This window comes from Strigops habroptila, chromosome 14 (assembly GCF_004027225.2).
Source record: "Strigops habroptila isolate Jane chromosome 14, bStrHab1.2.pri, whole genome shotgun sequence".
Classification (NCBI taxonomy): Eukaryota; Metazoa; Chordata; class Aves; order Psittaciformes; family Psittacidae; genus Strigops; species Strigops habroptila.
The window spans coordinates 10,314,290-10,330,465 of NC_044290.2; the positions used below are offsets into that span (position 1 = coordinate 10,314,290).

Sequence of the window (16,176 nt, forward strand, 5' to 3'; positions counted from 1 at the left end):
CCCCCTTATTTCTAGCAGAGGAAAGCACACACATAATAGAAACACTAGAATTTAACAATCCAATCCATCTTTATTTTGGTAGTACTTTCTGGTGGAAAAGGAAAAACCTCGACTTTACAAACACAACAAAGTGGTAAAAGACAGACATGGATAAATTAAACTGCAAATGATTCAAAGTGCCCAATAGCAACATCAGGAGGAGTGTTACCAACGTGCCACCTTTAGACCCAACACCTTGTGTATCTGCAGAGTGCTGGACATCAGCTACACAACAGACTTCACTTCCTATACAGAGAGATTTTTAAATAAAGGCTTTTCTTGGGGACATAAATGAAATTAGACACATTAAATTCCTCCATAGAAAAATACAACCTTATAATAACACCACAAAGTAAATGCATCTCCCAAGTTTTGGATATACTAGCTCAGTATTTCTCACAACCACCCTGCAAGGTAACCAAGCCCAATGGACCGGGAACGGTGGCACAAACTGAACTGATTTACTCCAAGTCCCACAGTCAGCCTGAATCCAGCTGCCTTGTCTCAGAGCACAACCTGGGCATGTGTATTGTACGGCTGTGATTTGGCATGAACCAAGTGACTTAAACTTGCAGGAATAGAGCTCTCAAACCAGAGAATCCCCTGGGAACGTAATTTTGCATGTGTTTTTCCCTATTCTGGCAACTATAGTCATCATATGATACTTTGAAAGACTTCTGACACAATCCACTATGATTACATTAATGTTTGAGGTGGCATCTTGTGCCACATTGACTCTATGTCCCCACACCAAAAAGGTCCCACCCAAACACGCAGTTCACCTAAAGAGCCAAATTCTTCACACAAATACAGTGCCACCACCAACTGGGTTACTCCAGGGTAAACAAGATCAGTACCAAGGTGAGCAAATCTAGCTGCTAATAGAATCTTTCTTCTGATCCAATTGAAACATTAGGAAATAAGAAAGTATTTGAAACAAGAGGATGTTATCCAGACAGTCCAGAGCTATTTTACAGACTATTAACTTTGACTTTAATTTAAAGGATAAAATTAAAAGAAGGCATCAAGGCTAACAGGTCACAGCTGTACTTTGATAAGTTCACATGAACAAAGAGTGCTGTACGTTGCTGGACAGATGTGCAGATGACACTTGGCTGAAATACCATTAAAAGAGAGATGGAAGTAAGAAAGGTGGGATTTGGAGAAGACACCTAACTTGTATGTACACACATGGGAAAGCATCCCAAGACGAAATTCTGGGTCGCGCCTTTGCTCCAAATAAAGGAAAATGCTCAGAGATGTCAGTCAGCAGCATGGATGCAGCTGAGAGCAATGGGATGGGGGTTCCCAGGGGCTAAATAAAAGGCTACAGAAATAAAAGAGCTGAATTTGGGTCATTTTCATTTTCTTATAGAGAAGCTTCACCCCTAGAAAGGTTGCTACTGGAGCTGCAGTTTAGAGGCTGGTGCTTTAATCCCATTCTTTACCTCCATTCTGTTTCCAGCACAGGAGATTGGGGCATATGCAAGTGCCATGGCTGAGGGCTCCCCAAAACAGGGACCTTCCCCTGGGGAAGCAGATGGGATGTCCACATGTTCCTGCAGTTCTTGGGCTCAAAATTTTAACTACAGCACAAAATCTGTACATGTTTATACAATCCACAGGTACAGAAGAGGAAGCAAAAGTTGTACATAAAGAGTTCACACCTCCCCATCGTAAAGTAAGAAACTAATGATAACAGATTTGGGCTCAACATGCTGACAAACCACTATCAGACGTATAACATACATTATTGCCTGATAAATACAAACAGTTGGGACACACAACTCTCTGTTAATCCATAGTTTCTTGAGTTTTTGCAAGAAAAACAAAGGTCTTTTCTAATTCTAATGTGAAGATGCATAATTGATATGACTTATGAAGCCAATGTCTTGATATAAATGCACCTCTATACTTGTTCATTGCAGAACACAATGAACTGTTAGCAATCTTTAATTGTACCTTATAAAACTAAAGGAAGTGATGATAGCTTTGTGTAGAAAACCAAAATATATATATTTTTTCATACATCTGCCACATCTTAGGATACAGGACCACCTATTCTGCTTCTCTTAGTGCTTCTATGCAAACCAAAGGCACTATTCCTACCGATGAGGTTGTGAATTTGGATCTTTTCCTTTTGGGTTTAACAAAGGTGAATGGAAAACTGCCAGGTGAGGACAAAGCAAACTTTCCTGTGCTGAGCACACTGCTGCATTACTTACTGCTATCACAACAAAGACGGATTAGGAAATACTGTTGCACGGACTTATGAATTCACTGTCAAAGAAAACGAAGACATCTAAGAAGGACTGTCTCTAAAAGCAACTGGCAGGATACATGTTGTTACACCCAACAAAAGAATCAAGACTTTGTAACGAAGACAGGGAATACTCACATCTCTGCAAATCCCGTAACTACACAATTATGTCTTTGTACTTTCACCAAGCAGGGGAAAGAAAGCATCCACATCTGTACACCCCTTGAACCCTACAGTGCATGCATTACAAACACCAGCGCCTCCCATAACAGCAGCAGGAATCAGCCACAGCTGCCAGTAGAAAGGAATGTGTGTGTCAACAAGTGCCATATTATATCTGTAAAGGAACATTTTCACATTGGTTGGATACCAAGCTAAGCTCGCAGTGGAATTCAGGACCCTCTCTGCAGTGAATATGATTACTTTGGAGTGGTTTTGCCCCTCTCTTCTAAGCAAGTGCATCTTCTAAGCATAAGCAGGGATGGAGCAGCCGGTGGGAGAACAGGACCTTGCAGGGACACATGTCTGCACAGCACCTCATTGGGCAGGCAGCAATACCCAGCCAAAGGCATGGGGGAAGGCAAGACCCAGTGAGCAGGTCCCACAGGGCAGGATGCTCCAACAGCAACTGGTTTTGCTCAGATGCAAGATTTCCAGTAAGGATCCCAACCTCAGCACAGCACAGCCAAGGGAGAAAGGCAGGCGGGTGCTCCTGCACAAGCCACCAACACCAGGAGGTGACTGACTGTTGCGGCAGCATCTTCTTGCTCAAACTGGGAAACAGCGAGGGGAGAAGGAATTTCAGGTCAGCCAGAACAACGGTGGGGATGCTCACCGCTATTGCGGCAATATTCCTAAGGCCAGGATGGTGGAATGTGCTCCGTGCTTCCAAATACGATTTTCCTTCTCCATCCCAGCTTGGGTGTTTTCCACGCTCATACCCTGATGTCTGCACAGAGGATCATCACTGGCACAACACACCAGCTGCAGAGCAGGTCTGGACCATGAGGAGCTCAGAAAACAACTCTGTCTTCCTGTGTTCTCTCCCACCACAGTGTGCTGTTCAGGGTGCCAAAGGTGCTGTCCTCCTCCTCCTGCTCTTTAGCAAGCTCAACAAAAACCTGTGACAGACAGAAAGGGTGTGAATACACCATGCTGCTTATAGGAATTTCCTTAGTAGAATTCACGCTAAAAGCTTCACAAATATCAGATGTATTGCTTCATCTCCAAACAGGAAGTTATTAGTATTTTGAGGTTTTTCTCCTTGCTCCCACCCTTCCACATAAGTTCTTCAAGAGAACAGTGAAAAGGAAGTTGAACCAAGTACACACTGAAGGACGTTTATGGTCAGCAATAACTAATCCAGAATAAGCAATACTAAGCCTCATCTTTACCCTCCCTTTCAGGGAACTGGAAGTCCCAATTCTCTTTGGAAAAGGGGATTTCAGGTCCCCAAAAGTGCCCAAGCAGGCATCAGCAGAGCATCCCCAGCTGCCTGAAAGCCAGGTACAGGGGACAAGCTGCCTGCACAGGGCTCCTCATCCCCTCCATCCTCTACCATAGCAAGGGCAAATTGAGTCCACCCCAGATACCTACAAAACCCCCACCAAAAGACCTGCAACACCTTTGCCTGTCGGGGTTTACTTCCACAAAGCATCATTTGCTTTAAAAACATACCTGTTCCAGTGTTGCCTGAGAAAAGCTGTACTCCTCGATGTTAAAGGCATGTTTTACTGTCGAAAGAATTAGTAAGAGAGCACATTTAGGGTTGCTTCACTATCTGACACAACTGGATTTAAAGTATTCTAAGCTGGTACAAGTGCTTACTCCGGATTTCACTCAAAACAGAGTTGGGGACAGCAATAATAATAGAAAACATAAATCATACAGATTTGGAACAGAAATGAAGAAGTGCCACCTCATGGCAAATGTGTTGGTTATGGGGGACAAAATGATTTCTGTATGTGATGCATGGCAATTGCTTAATTACCTTCTTCCAGCTTGGAAAAAGAATGTGATAGTGACTGTACATCTTCTTTAGGAATTTTATATGCCAAAATAGAAGCAAAACTGGAATAAAGAAACAAAGAAAATACAGCTTCAGGTGAAATTACTCAAAGCAAAAAGATTAACACCCAAGTGAAGGGATTTAAACTCATTTTACAAAGGTTATTCCAGGCATTTTGACTAGTTGTCATCATACAAGACAACAGGAATGATGCAGCTTCAGACCAGCTGGTTTATAACCCGTATCAGAGACCCAGGTCCAGGCGCATCAGCTGAGATCCCCTGAGACTGCTTTGTGTTTCATGCTCTTCAGCTTGGATTCAACCACTTGTATTCTCTTATAAACTCATGAAAGAAAAATCGCTGCCGGGAACTCCTGTGGTTGTGAGGTTTTGCCTTTCAAATGAACTCAGGCAGAGGCCACAGGGTCTATTGGGACTTTGCATCATGCAGAGGTTCCTGCAACCCACATTCCAGAAAAGGGAGCTGCTCTACCCCACACATTTGCTTCTATAAACTGAACTCTCCTCCAGATCACCCCCATTTGAGGAACACTCCTTACACGATGCCCCCAGTGCCCTTCTGGAGAGTTTCACCAAGCCAGATCCTTGAGTTCATACAGCAAATTAAAGTTGTTGACAGAAAACCACCCAACCCACCCTCAAACTCTGAGGTACCCCCAGAAAACGCTGAAGCGTTTCCAGACAAGGGCCAGTGACTCAGATTTTACCCATTTCCCGAGGGCCCCAACTGAGGAGGAAGCCGTCAGGCAACAGTTATGCAGAAATAGAGTTTTGCTTCCTCTGTGCTGAACATCTGCAGGCAGGGCTCGCAGCCATCGCCTGGCAGCTTCTGCTGGCCTGCAAAACCCTCCCTTTTCTTGTTTTTTAAGCCATGTTTAAATATTTGTTGTAAGTTTTACTATCCTGGCATTCCCTGCTCGGTGCCAAGGAACTGCTGAGGAATCAGGGGTTTGTATTAACATCAACATTTTCCATGTATTTGTTCAACTTCACCTTTCCTGGCGATTTGCGTTCGGGAAGATGTGCAAAATCTGGCTCTGCAGATACTCCACCTGCTGTACATCTGCTGTTTCTTTTAGTTTCATTTCCAAGAAGTATCCTCTGCCAAACTTACTCTTCAGGTGTTGGACGGTACCTATACATCTACCAGTTGCAGAGAAAAATGAGTCATACCTATTACAACACACTCAAAAAGCAACCTAACTCCTAACAGACCATTTTTTTTCAGTTTAAAGCTTAATTTTGCTCCAAGTTTAAGGTGCAAAATAAATTGTATATCTGTATTTTCAAAGCAATATGTTCTAGTTGACTGCTGTCCTGCCCTCCCTGCAGGGAGGGCTCTGGTGGTACCTGAGCTGCCCGGACACCAGGATGGCCACACGGTCACAGACAGCATCTGCCTCCTCCATGTAGTGAGTGGTCAGGATTGCTGCTCTCTCCTTATTTTTAAATGCTGCTCGAATTGCTCGCCTACAGAACATAATCCAAAAAAATCCCTGAATAAAACATTTGGCACTAACAGTAAATCCTGGGTTAGTAGGGAGAGGGGACTGTGATGGTCAAACACAAACCCTCTATTTTATGGAACAATACTACTACAATTAACACCTGAATTTTTCACAAACATGACTCAAATCTATACTCCTTATAAGATTACTTTTGACTTCCAAGCTTTAAATCTCCAAGCTGTTCTGGGAGAGGACACAGATGAAGCGCACCTGGCACTAAGGATGCGTTATTCCCTGTCTATGGCTCTCCCTAGTGTTAAGAGGGATAATGCACACATAAAACTGGGCAAAGAGAGACAAGCCTGTGGCCATCATGGCCCTGGCAACACTCACCACATGTGCTGCTTGGCTTTTGGATCCATCCCAGTCGATGGTTCATCCAAGAGTGTGACCCGTGGGTTGCCCAGCATACTGAGGGCAAAGCACAGCTGGGAGGAAGGCAAAAGGACAGGGTAAGGACACCATGGGTCCTGGGGACACCCCAACATGGGCAGCTAGAGCAGCTCCCCCATACCTTGCGCTTCAGACCCACTCCCAGCTTCTTTGTTGTCTTCTGCAGGTGGTCTTTTAGATCCAGGGCACTTGAGATGCTGTAGAAGAGGGAGGGCCGCATGTGAAAAGCTGGGAGGGTGATGGTTTGGCTTTCCCCTCATCACACAGCATGCAGAGTCTCATTTGAAGGACTCAGTTACAAATATTTGGATATAAGGTATAAAAAAAGCAGAGCAGTAACAGAATTGGAGCTGTTATTATAAGGATTGCATTAGGAAAAGTGGAAATAACCTCCAACAAACCTCTAAGAAAACCACAGCTAAACCTTAAACATTCCTATAACAAACTACTTACCGTTTTACGACTTCCTTAACATCAGATGGACTCATTCCTTTGATAGCACCATAAATTTCAAAGTGTTCCTGCAATGTAATATCCGGCCAAAGCGGGTTTGTTTGAGGACAGTACCCCACAAATTTCACTGAGTCGTCTTCACTGTGCAGGCCAAAAGCATCATCTCCCATCAGAACCTGCGAGGAAAATGCACAAACCTTACTCAATATTGTAAGTTTCAGAACGAGTTTTGTAAAGTTTTAGCAAAAAAAACTTGGGAATGCTTGTAACAGTAATAATAATAATATTAATTTTCTGTTTGTAGCATGTAACGTACTTGCCCACTGGTTGGCTCAATCTCTCCAACAAGCATATTAATTAACGTGCTTTTCCCAGCTCCATTGGGTCCTAACAAACCCAGTATCTCCCCTAAAAAAAAAAAGAACACAAAATATTGCCCATGAGGTCAGATAAATGGATTCAAGAGTAGTTGTAACTAAAACAGATCAACAGCAAGTAGTTGAACTCCAACCTTTTTTTACGCAGAGAGAAACGTGGTTCGTTGCCACTTTCTTTATTTTTCTCCCCAGAAGAAATTCCTTTCTTTCATCAAACTCTTTGTGCAAGCTGCTGACTAGGATTGCTGGCATCTGGAATTGGAGAGAGAAGAGGCTGTGGATCTCAGCAACGCTGGGAAACCTCCAAATCAGGGTTCTGGGTAATGCCACAGCGTTACCTCCTCACTTTTGGGGCTGCTCAGCACTTCTTGGACTCGCAGCCTCTCTGCCTTCACATCTTCATCTTCGTTCTCATCACGTGGCACATCTGGAAACTTCCAGGTTTTGGCTTTTGTAAAACACTTTCTAAGGGTCAGAAAACAACACGATGCTGCTGCTCAGCATCCAGCTGAGATTTGCTTGTTGCTTTGATGCAGAAAGCAACTTGTATTTGCCAAACCTGGGAGTAACATGTTTCTGCAGCACATCTGAGAAGCCCCAAAAGAGCAGAAAGAGCTGGCAGTGACTGCAACTGCAGTCTTCATGCTGTGCTCTTTGGTGGGGTATGGCATCTCTAGCCACGCAATGGGAAAGGAAGTTCCCCTATTTTTATATAGGTGATATACTTACAAAATTCCTAATTTTGCAGGAGTAACTTAAAGGAAGTAACTTTAATGCACTTTAGTGACTGAATTTCAGACAACTAAAACTAGGAGAGCAAATTCTGCAGGCACTTGGGATAGGATATAACCAAAAGGTATTACATTTTCTGCAACATCCCCCTTAGCTATACACTGCATACTCCAGTTTCATCACTAGCATAACTTTTAAAAACAGCTCCTTTGGATTATTACTTTTACAAAGTCTATTCAACAGAGACAGACCTGAAAAACGGATCCTCTCTCACTGTCCTCCCTCCATTCTTCAGCTCAAAACATCGCAGTAGGAAGAGCCACACGACACACTGCAAATAGGGCTAAACCAGACAAATACAGTCGTGGTTACCTGGAGCACTGCTAGACCTTCAAGGGTGGTGACCCTATAGGTAAACCTACAGGTGATCCCACCAGTGTAATGTGCAACAAGAAGCCCCAGCTCTTTACCACCACAGAAATACTGATGTTTCCAAGAAGATGCTGCTCAGTGGGTCAACACTGAGCATGCACAACCAGAGTCTGTTTAGATTTAGTAGCAATGATTTGGGGTTTTTGGAGAGAGGAAAGACTATCCCCTGCTCCAGTTCTTGCTCATCAGCATTGAATTCCATAATAATCAGAATAAATATTGGCACCATTGATAAGGCTGCCGAAGCAGCAGATGTTAAGCTGGTAAGCAGCTTTACTGGTACTGTTCACACTGCAACAGGTTGCAAAAGCTGTGGGCTCCAGCGATGCTCAGCATTAGATCAAACCTTTTATTAATAAAGAAGCCTGAACAGAAGGGGCATCCCAGCAGGAGCTGGTAATTCTCCCAGCAAATACAGCAAATAATCAAATAACCACGCTTACAGCTAGAACTGCTACCAGGAGCCGGTCCCACGGGTCGTAGTATCCGCCGTTCTTCCGCTTGCCTTTCCATGAGACCTGACAATGAGGAAAATATATTCAGGTAAAGAATCACCTACCAGAGACTGCATGTTCTACACCACACTTTAGTCTCCATTAGTCATTTAAGATATGCTGCTCAAGCACTTTGAGCTCTGCAGAGACCCTGCTTGCACAAGTTCAACATCACTAAAACTCCATCAAAGTCCCTGGGGCTGCTCCTGGTATAAAGCCACCAGCTCCCAATTACCCCATCTCCCATCCCTGGGTTTGCTCAGTCCACAGGCTGAGAAACACATGGTTTTCCTTTAGATATTTAATGGAAGACTTGCTCCTTTCCTCATTTTAGAACTGCAACGCTTAACTGTCAGGATGAAGGTGGTTTTTCACCACCAGTTGCTATTTTTCATGTTAAATAGCTGCGGATGACGTTACACCACTGCTGCCCCATTATCATTACAGACACCCACCCAGCCCTAGCCATCAGCAAACACTCTGGAGAGGATCTCCTGTGTCCCCCTTACCTTTATAAAACAAATCAGGCAGCCAATAAGGGGATAAATGGGAATGAAGATGGAGAAGACATAATGCAGGACGGTGGTTACCAGGTAATAATCCAGAAAAAAGGCCACTTCAGTGACAACCGTACACAGCAAGGCTGTCTGTACAAAAGAAAAGGGGGCAAAAGTTAATTTTCATTTAGTGTAGGCTCTCTAAGCATAAATAATCTAATTTGAGGTACATTTTTTAAAGCTTTTATCATTCAGGATATGACAGTAATTCACATTAGTGAATGGTTCAGATTTCTTGTGCATTAAGGACACACAGCGCAATAAAATAACTGCGGCTTTGGAGATAACCAATCTTCCTAGCTAACCAAAACCAAAGTAAAGCTACTCACCACTGAAAATATAAATGACCAAAATTCTTTTGTATTCTGGACTTTTTTGAATGTGAAGGAGACCACGTAAGTGAAGAGCACGACTGATGGGACATAACCAATCAGGCAAAAAATCTGCAACGAGAGGAAAGGTTTCTCAGGAAAGCAAGAACCCAGGGGTGGATGTTTTGTATAACTGGAATTACTTCAGTGTGCTTCAAAACTCTGGATTCATCTGTGTCACTTAATTTGATGTATTTTGTCACCTTGGTACATATAACATACACTATTAAAGACATAAATAAGAGTATGTGGATAGGCAGGAACCTCACTTGCTCAGTTTCCTTTAAGCTATTTCCCCGTGTTTTAAATAACACAGGCTCCCATAAATGTTGACCTCAAGATTTTGGCAAGTATTAGGAATTCCACCTTCAACCTTAGCATTTGCACAGGAATGAAAGCAAGGGTAAAGGCACTTGGAGATAAACCAGCCCTGGAGCACAACAGTCACATCCCAAATCTGATTAACTCTAGAGCTCTGGGAAAGCAGCGAGGAAAATCTGATTCTTCTCAATTACAGCCCATATCTCAGGGAAGCCCGCACTGAATATAAAAGACATGAAGACTTGTAGCTTCTTCATTTCATTCACATACTGCAATTCATTGTGGAGCCGCTCTGTGTTCAAAGTCACTGTAACCTTGTCATTAGCAGCATGCTGATGCAAAGGGAGCAATTATCAATCAGCAGCAAAGAGCAAAAAGCAGACTGAGCAAGCAGGGCAAAAAAGGATAGAGCATTTCCTTGGAAGATCCTTGTGTGTAAAAGCTCCATTTTATTCCAGTTCTGAATGACACTCCAAAATGTGAGTATTTTTCCCCATGAAAAGTAGTACTATTTTGCCTTTGGTGCAGCGTGACTGCTGCCTCTGCTCCAGCAGCCTTAATTAAGCATTTTCATAGAATCACAGACTGATTTGAGTTGGAAGAGACCTTACAGCTCATCCAGCTCCAACCCCCTGCCACAGGCAGGGACACCTTCCACTAGAGCAGGTTGCTCCAAGCCCCTGTGTCCAACCTGGCCTTGAACACTGCCAGGGATGGGGCAGCCACAGCTTCTCTGGGCACCCTGTGCCAGCGCCTCAGCACCCTCACAGGGAAGAGCTTCTGCCTAAGAGCTCATCTCAATCTCCCCTCTGGCAGGTTAAAGCCCCCCTGTCCAAAGCCCCTCTCCAGGTTTCTTGTTGCCTGCTTTAGGCACTGGGAGCTGCTCTAAGGTCTCCCCTGCGCCTTCTCTTCTCCGGGGTGAACAAACCCAGCTCTCTCCATCCTAAGAAAACCTAAACCCTTGTAGAAAACAACATAACCACCCTCTCACACCCCCACATGTGCTCCAGTCCCCACTGCACTCACCACAGCAAGGAACTTGCCCACATAGAAATAAACACCATAATGGAAGGCGAAGAGGCTGCCTATCATCAGGATAAGGATGGAGAAGAACAGCGGGAGGTCAACCACAGCTTGCCCAGTCCAGTAAGCAGAGGGATAAAGCCCTGCTATCTTCAGCTGCGTGTATGCTTTGATCTACAATGGGAAAACACAATGTAAATTAAATGTTTGTTAGTTAAAACATCTCTTAAGATTTTTTTCCTCCAAATTCTAAGATTTTTAAGTTTTTGTGCACTCTCTGAATCAACACCCAGGAGTTTACCTTATGGTTTTCTGCATTATCCATGGCAAAATAGGGTGGCATTCCAGTTATGATGATTCCCAGCAACACGGCTTCAAAATAGATCTCCAGTCTGAAAATTGTGTCTGGAAGGTTCTGAAATATAAATCAGATTTCTTCAGTACTAGAATGTGTGTGACCAAAATAAATGCATTTAGAATTGGAACATGACTGTAAATGCTGAAACATATATTCTGTGTATCTCTAGATCATCTGCGCCACAGCAGGAAGGAAAACACCTATGGAAGTTTTTGGAGTTTTTTTAAATGTGTCTAATAAACTTCTAGGGCATTTATCTCCTGCAGCAGGTCCTCTCCTCCCGTAAAGGCCACCCCAGCTCTGCATAGGAGGCAGCAGACCTCTAACATCCCCACATTCAGCCTCCGAGAATTGCAGGTAACCTGTATCAAACCTGTAATAAATTCCCAAGAGAACATCCTCTTTTCAAGCCCCTTTTTCCTCCTCTTCCACAAGCTGCAGAGAAAAATCCCAACATCTTTCATCATAGAATCATGGAATGGTTTGGGTTGGAAAGGACCTTAAAGCAGGGCAGGACACCTTCCACTAGACAGGTTGCTCCAAGCCCCGTCCATCCTGGCCGTGAACACTGCCAGGGATGTGGAAGTGTCCTCTTCATGTCATTCCAATGCTTTGCCACCTACCCTGTGTTTAAGGGTGATTTTTGCTGTGCTGCTCACCTGAATGAAGGGGTTGCTCCAGATCTGAATGCTCTCCGTCACGTTTAAATTGCGCAGGAGTAGATTGCTGATGATGTTCATCAAAACTGGCAGGGAATGCACCATGGTACTGTTGAATACAACTGTGAAAACATAGTTCTGGAAAGGAAAGTATGTGCTGGATTAATTCTTCTGCACGAAGGGCAATACCCTGAGAGGGGTCTCCTATGGGCTTAATTAAACCTGAACATGGGGACAAATGTTTGCACAATAGAGGATGCTTTGCAGGAGGCTCTGGGCTGCTCAGGGTGGTTATAACACATCACCTTATTCAGGAAAACAGTCATGCTCACAGAGAACAAATTATTTGGGATAAATTCCCAGAATGTTTTATGCAACTGTGACACTATGACAAATGATGCTCCAGACAATTACAGTCTGAAAAACAAAACCCACAACAACCCACACTCGTATGTTCTTCCTAATGTATTTAGAAACCAGACAGGCCCAAATTTACATTAGCTAAGGGCTGCCCTGTCACACTGATATTAACAGTTTGCAATGAATAAAAATGGGAACAAGAGACAGAGCTGACATATTGCAAAGCAGTTGCTTTGCTGGGGATTAAATACGACCCCAACGTTCAAATCTGTTTCACACTCCTCCAGTGACCATATTGAAATGAATACTTACAATCCAAGAAGCTCATTTTCTTTACACATGAGAGCACGATGGAATTATACTTCTGTCAAATTGTATAATTCAACCAGCATAAGAAAAAAAAAATAAACCCCTATGCCAGGTCTCTTGTGAAATAAAATACTTCTCTTGGCTATTTGTATCCTTTGAAGGAGAAAAGGGGATGGAATTTTTATTGGTCTACCATAATTATCATTAAGGAAGAACATTCATTTTGATAATTGGATAATATTTCCATTCTGTTCATACAAGTCCTCTTTACAGACCTCTTGTATAAGCAATATCATATGATATTATTTGATTATATGACTCAATATGTGCCTTTCAGTCTGGAGAACAACAAACCCAGCCTCTACCCAGCTGCTTGTCTGCTCTTTGGGATACGACTGAGCCAGTCTGGCTGTCTTACCTGTCTGGATTCAAGGTCAAATACGTTTAAAGCTGTGCTGTGAGGTGCTACCGAGACGTAATCACTGTCATTGAACATCTCCAAGAGGATATTCATGCTCCCAAGAGAGTGGACAATGTCATCGATACTGGATTCTGGTGTGAGACAGAGAAAACAACACAGAATTGTGGAATTGTTTAGGTTGAAAAGACCATCAAGATCATCAAGTCCAACCATCAACCCAGCACTGCCAAGCCACCACTAAACCATGTCCTTAAGCACCACATCTACATGTCTTTTAAATACCTCCTCATCACCAGCTTGGAGTGTTTTACACAGATGTATTTTCTCACTGATACAATCCTATGATGAAAGATCACCGTTTCCTCACACATACCTACCAAAGAGTCCTCTGCTATTCTCAACGACATGAATGGCTTTATTTTGGCTTCCCACTCAACAGCCTCCAAAGAATTCAAGAAAATGTTATGGTTTTATTCTCCAATGCATTGTGCAAGTCATACACAGCAGAGCTGCCAACGAGCGTTATCAGGAGACTCAAAGTTTCAGTTGAACAGAGAATTAGCTAGAAGAGCAGGAAACCAGCAGCACTTTGATATGGTGTCCAGAGAAATTAAGCTGCATTAAGCACAAATTCCTGGTAGCTCAGACACATTTCCATTGCCTGGATTGCTGCTACACACATTTAAAACATCCCAAGTTGAAACAAAAAGGAATTTTCCAGAATGTTATATAGCAGGATTTTAAAGTTAATGTATCTAAATGGCTCTTGGGCCAGTTCCTTCATATGGGTCATTTTATGACATAGTGAGCACAAGGCTACCAGACATAGGAGGAGGAAGATCTCCAAACCAACCTCTATGGCATGAAGGATACTCACTCTCTACCACCTCCGGGTGCTTGGAAACAATTCATTTGGGTTAATTACAAGGAAAAGTAATTAACTTTTTGTGCCCAGCCCCAAGAGCTGTACACACCATCCTTCCCCACCGCATGAAATGCTACGTTAAAGAGAAAGGTGAAGAGAGGAGCATCTCTGCCCTCCTACCTGTGGAGTTCTGCAGCAGGAGGCGACTCCTGTACTTGTGAGAGTTCTCTCCGGGCTTCAGCAAGTACAAATCTGGGGAGAGTCTGATAGCAGCGACAGAGTTTTTGATGATGTGGTGTATGAAAAACAATAAAATCTGAACTACAAGAAAAATCAGGAAGAGCAACAACCTGAAAGAAAGAGAAGTTTGGGGGTTATTAAAATCCAGTGAAAGCCAACCCCATTTCCGTGCATGCTATTAAACATCACCTCCCTCACACCCAAAAAGCATGCATTCAACAGTAATGGATAGCATTATACTTACTATGCTTCAAATATAACTATGGGGAGAAAATTAAGCACACCCTGCCTTTTCTTTGGTGTCATTCAAACAAGTTTTGAGTATTTTTGTATACAAATAAGAAAGCCCCAATACTTACATAACTCTTACACACTTATTTTCCCGCTTGAGACTAAGGAAATGAACTTTTGCTATGGTGGAAACCTGCTTCTTCCAGAGGGCTGTATTGCTCATTGCTGGTGCCTTTGTCTCCGACAGCATTAGGAGGCTCTGCTCCATATCGTCGAGGGATTTTGTATCCATTTCATCCTGCACTTGCTGGGAATTGAACACGCTGTAATCTGAAAAAGAGGAGAGTGAAACTCTACAATGCGATGCTCTGGTAGATCTACGTGGTTTGGAATGGTAGGGCTGGAGGAAGCTGGGTGCCCATCAGTTCCTGCCCCTTGCTATCGCAGAAGCCATCTCATCTCAACTTAACCCCAAGGTCAATGACACTGATCTACCCAAAGCTCTGAATCACACACACAGCAGATGATATAAATTTCTGCCACTCAAAAGGTGTATTTGCCCCAATTTCTCACCATTAATCTACGTATCATGGAATCATAGAATCAACTAGGTTGGAGAAGACCTTTAAGATGATCAAGTCCAACCTTTATGCACAAGTATTGTTCAGTACCAGCTGTTAAACCCTCTTATACCCATGCAGAAACTTTGCAGGGTAGTTTACTAGTCTGTATCACACAGAAAGCTCTAGAAAGATTCAGATAACTTAAACCATTGAAAGTTAACATCAAAAGAAAAATTGATTCATTCTGGAGTAATATTAAATGATCCCAACTGCTCATTTGAATTCAAAGTTAATTTAAAGGAGGGGAAAACCAGACAAGTTCATCTATTTCAGCCTTAAGTGCAGGCTGCCAATATTACTGTTCATGCAGAAAGTTGGGAATAAATTTTACATTGCGCATTTACAACTGCTTGAAAGTAAAGCTCCATTAGGAAAATAAACCCCATTTTAAAAAGCATCACTGCAAAGCAAAGAAGATGTAAGTACACTGGATGAAAGATTAATTACTGCAGACATAGCAAGTAAAAAGTTTTTCCTCTGCATCCTCCCAGAACCACTCCACACCCAAAACCACTGCTTTTGAGTGGGTTTTCTATGTTAAATATTTCAAAAGCCTGGAACTGGCTGTGAGACCAGAGGAGCTGCTGTGCTCTGCAAGAGGACTTGTTATTCTTGCCTTCAAGGCAAAACTCCTTCTGGCAGTGATGTGGGCAATTCTACATTAACTAAGGCTAAAGCAAATATGAGGAAAACCAGGAAAATAGCCATGGTCCACCCTACCTGCTTGATCGATCTCTGCCTCAACCTCCAGCTTCAGGTAGACATCCTCCAGTGTCGTCATTGAAACGCCATAGGTGATAACGCCCAGGTGGGAATGAGTGTCGAGGTCAGAAAACAAGCCTAGAGACAGAAATGAAGCATTTTGCTCTGAAATAGGGTTACATCATCTCCCAAGAGGTCTTCAAGCACACCAGAGGCATCCCTAAAGCCTTTTGCATGGTGGGAAAAAGCAGGTAAGGTGTGAATGTGGTTGCTTAATTATGAAGACACAGGTCGTGGCTTGAGAACCGAGGTTGGGATAAGCTCTTTTTAGCACAAAACTTCAATGTCCGGTCAGAAATGGGCATGTTTTCCTGAAGCTGTAGTGTTTATGAAAAGCACCTCAGCACCTTGAATCTCC

The 16,176-nt window shown here is 43.1% G+C and overlaps 1 protein-coding gene across 4 annotated transcripts in view; it reads right to left on the reverse strand.

Moving 5' to 3' along the window:
* Window positions 1–50: 50 nt before the first annotated feature.
* Window positions 51–16,176, reverse strand: part of ABCA5 (ATP binding cassette subfamily A member 5) — a 32,856-nt gene continuing 16,730 nt past the window's right edge. For all 4 annotated transcript variants that reach the window (XM_030506132.1, XM_030506129.1, XM_030506130.1 and 1 more), the window contains 22 exons: window positions 15,777–15,896; window positions 14,562–14,763; window positions 14,143–14,312; window positions 13,095–13,228; window positions 12,008–12,145; window positions 11,292–11,405; window positions 10,994–11,164; window positions 9,605–9,718; window positions 9,228–9,365; window positions 8,668–8,742; window positions 8,044–8,135; window positions 7,399–7,525; window positions 7,195–7,312; window positions 7,000–7,091; window positions 6,684–6,859; window positions 6,352–6,427; window positions 6,171–6,265; window positions 5,680–5,799; window positions 5,323–5,472; window positions 4,290–4,369; window positions 3,977–4,032; window positions 51–3,420 (listed from right to left, as the gene is read on the reverse strand). In XM_030506132.1, coding sequence (XP_030361992.1) covers window positions 3,313–3,420; window positions 3,977–4,032; window positions 4,290–4,369; window positions 5,323–5,472; window positions 5,680–5,799; window positions 6,171–6,265; window positions 6,352–6,427; window positions 6,684–6,859; window positions 7,000–7,091; window positions 7,195–7,312; window positions 7,399–7,525; window positions 8,044–8,135; window positions 8,668–8,742; window positions 9,228–9,365; window positions 9,605–9,718; window positions 10,994–11,164; window positions 11,292–11,405; window positions 12,008–12,145; window positions 13,095–13,228; window positions 14,143–14,312; window positions 14,562–14,763; window positions 15,777–15,896 — 2,666 coding nt within the window. In that variant the 3' untranslated portion in view covers window positions 51–3,312. The remainder of the gene's footprint in view (window positions 3,421–3,976; window positions 4,033–4,289; window positions 4,370–5,322; window positions 5,473–5,679; window positions 5,800–6,170; window positions 6,266–6,351; window positions 6,428–6,683; window positions 6,860–6,999; window positions 7,092–7,194; window positions 7,313–7,398; window positions 7,526–8,043; window positions 8,136–8,667; window positions 8,743–9,227; window positions 9,366–9,604; window positions 9,719–10,993; window positions 11,165–11,291; window positions 11,406–12,007; window positions 12,146–13,094; window positions 13,229–14,142; window positions 14,313–14,561; window positions 14,764–15,776; window positions 15,897–16,176) is intronic.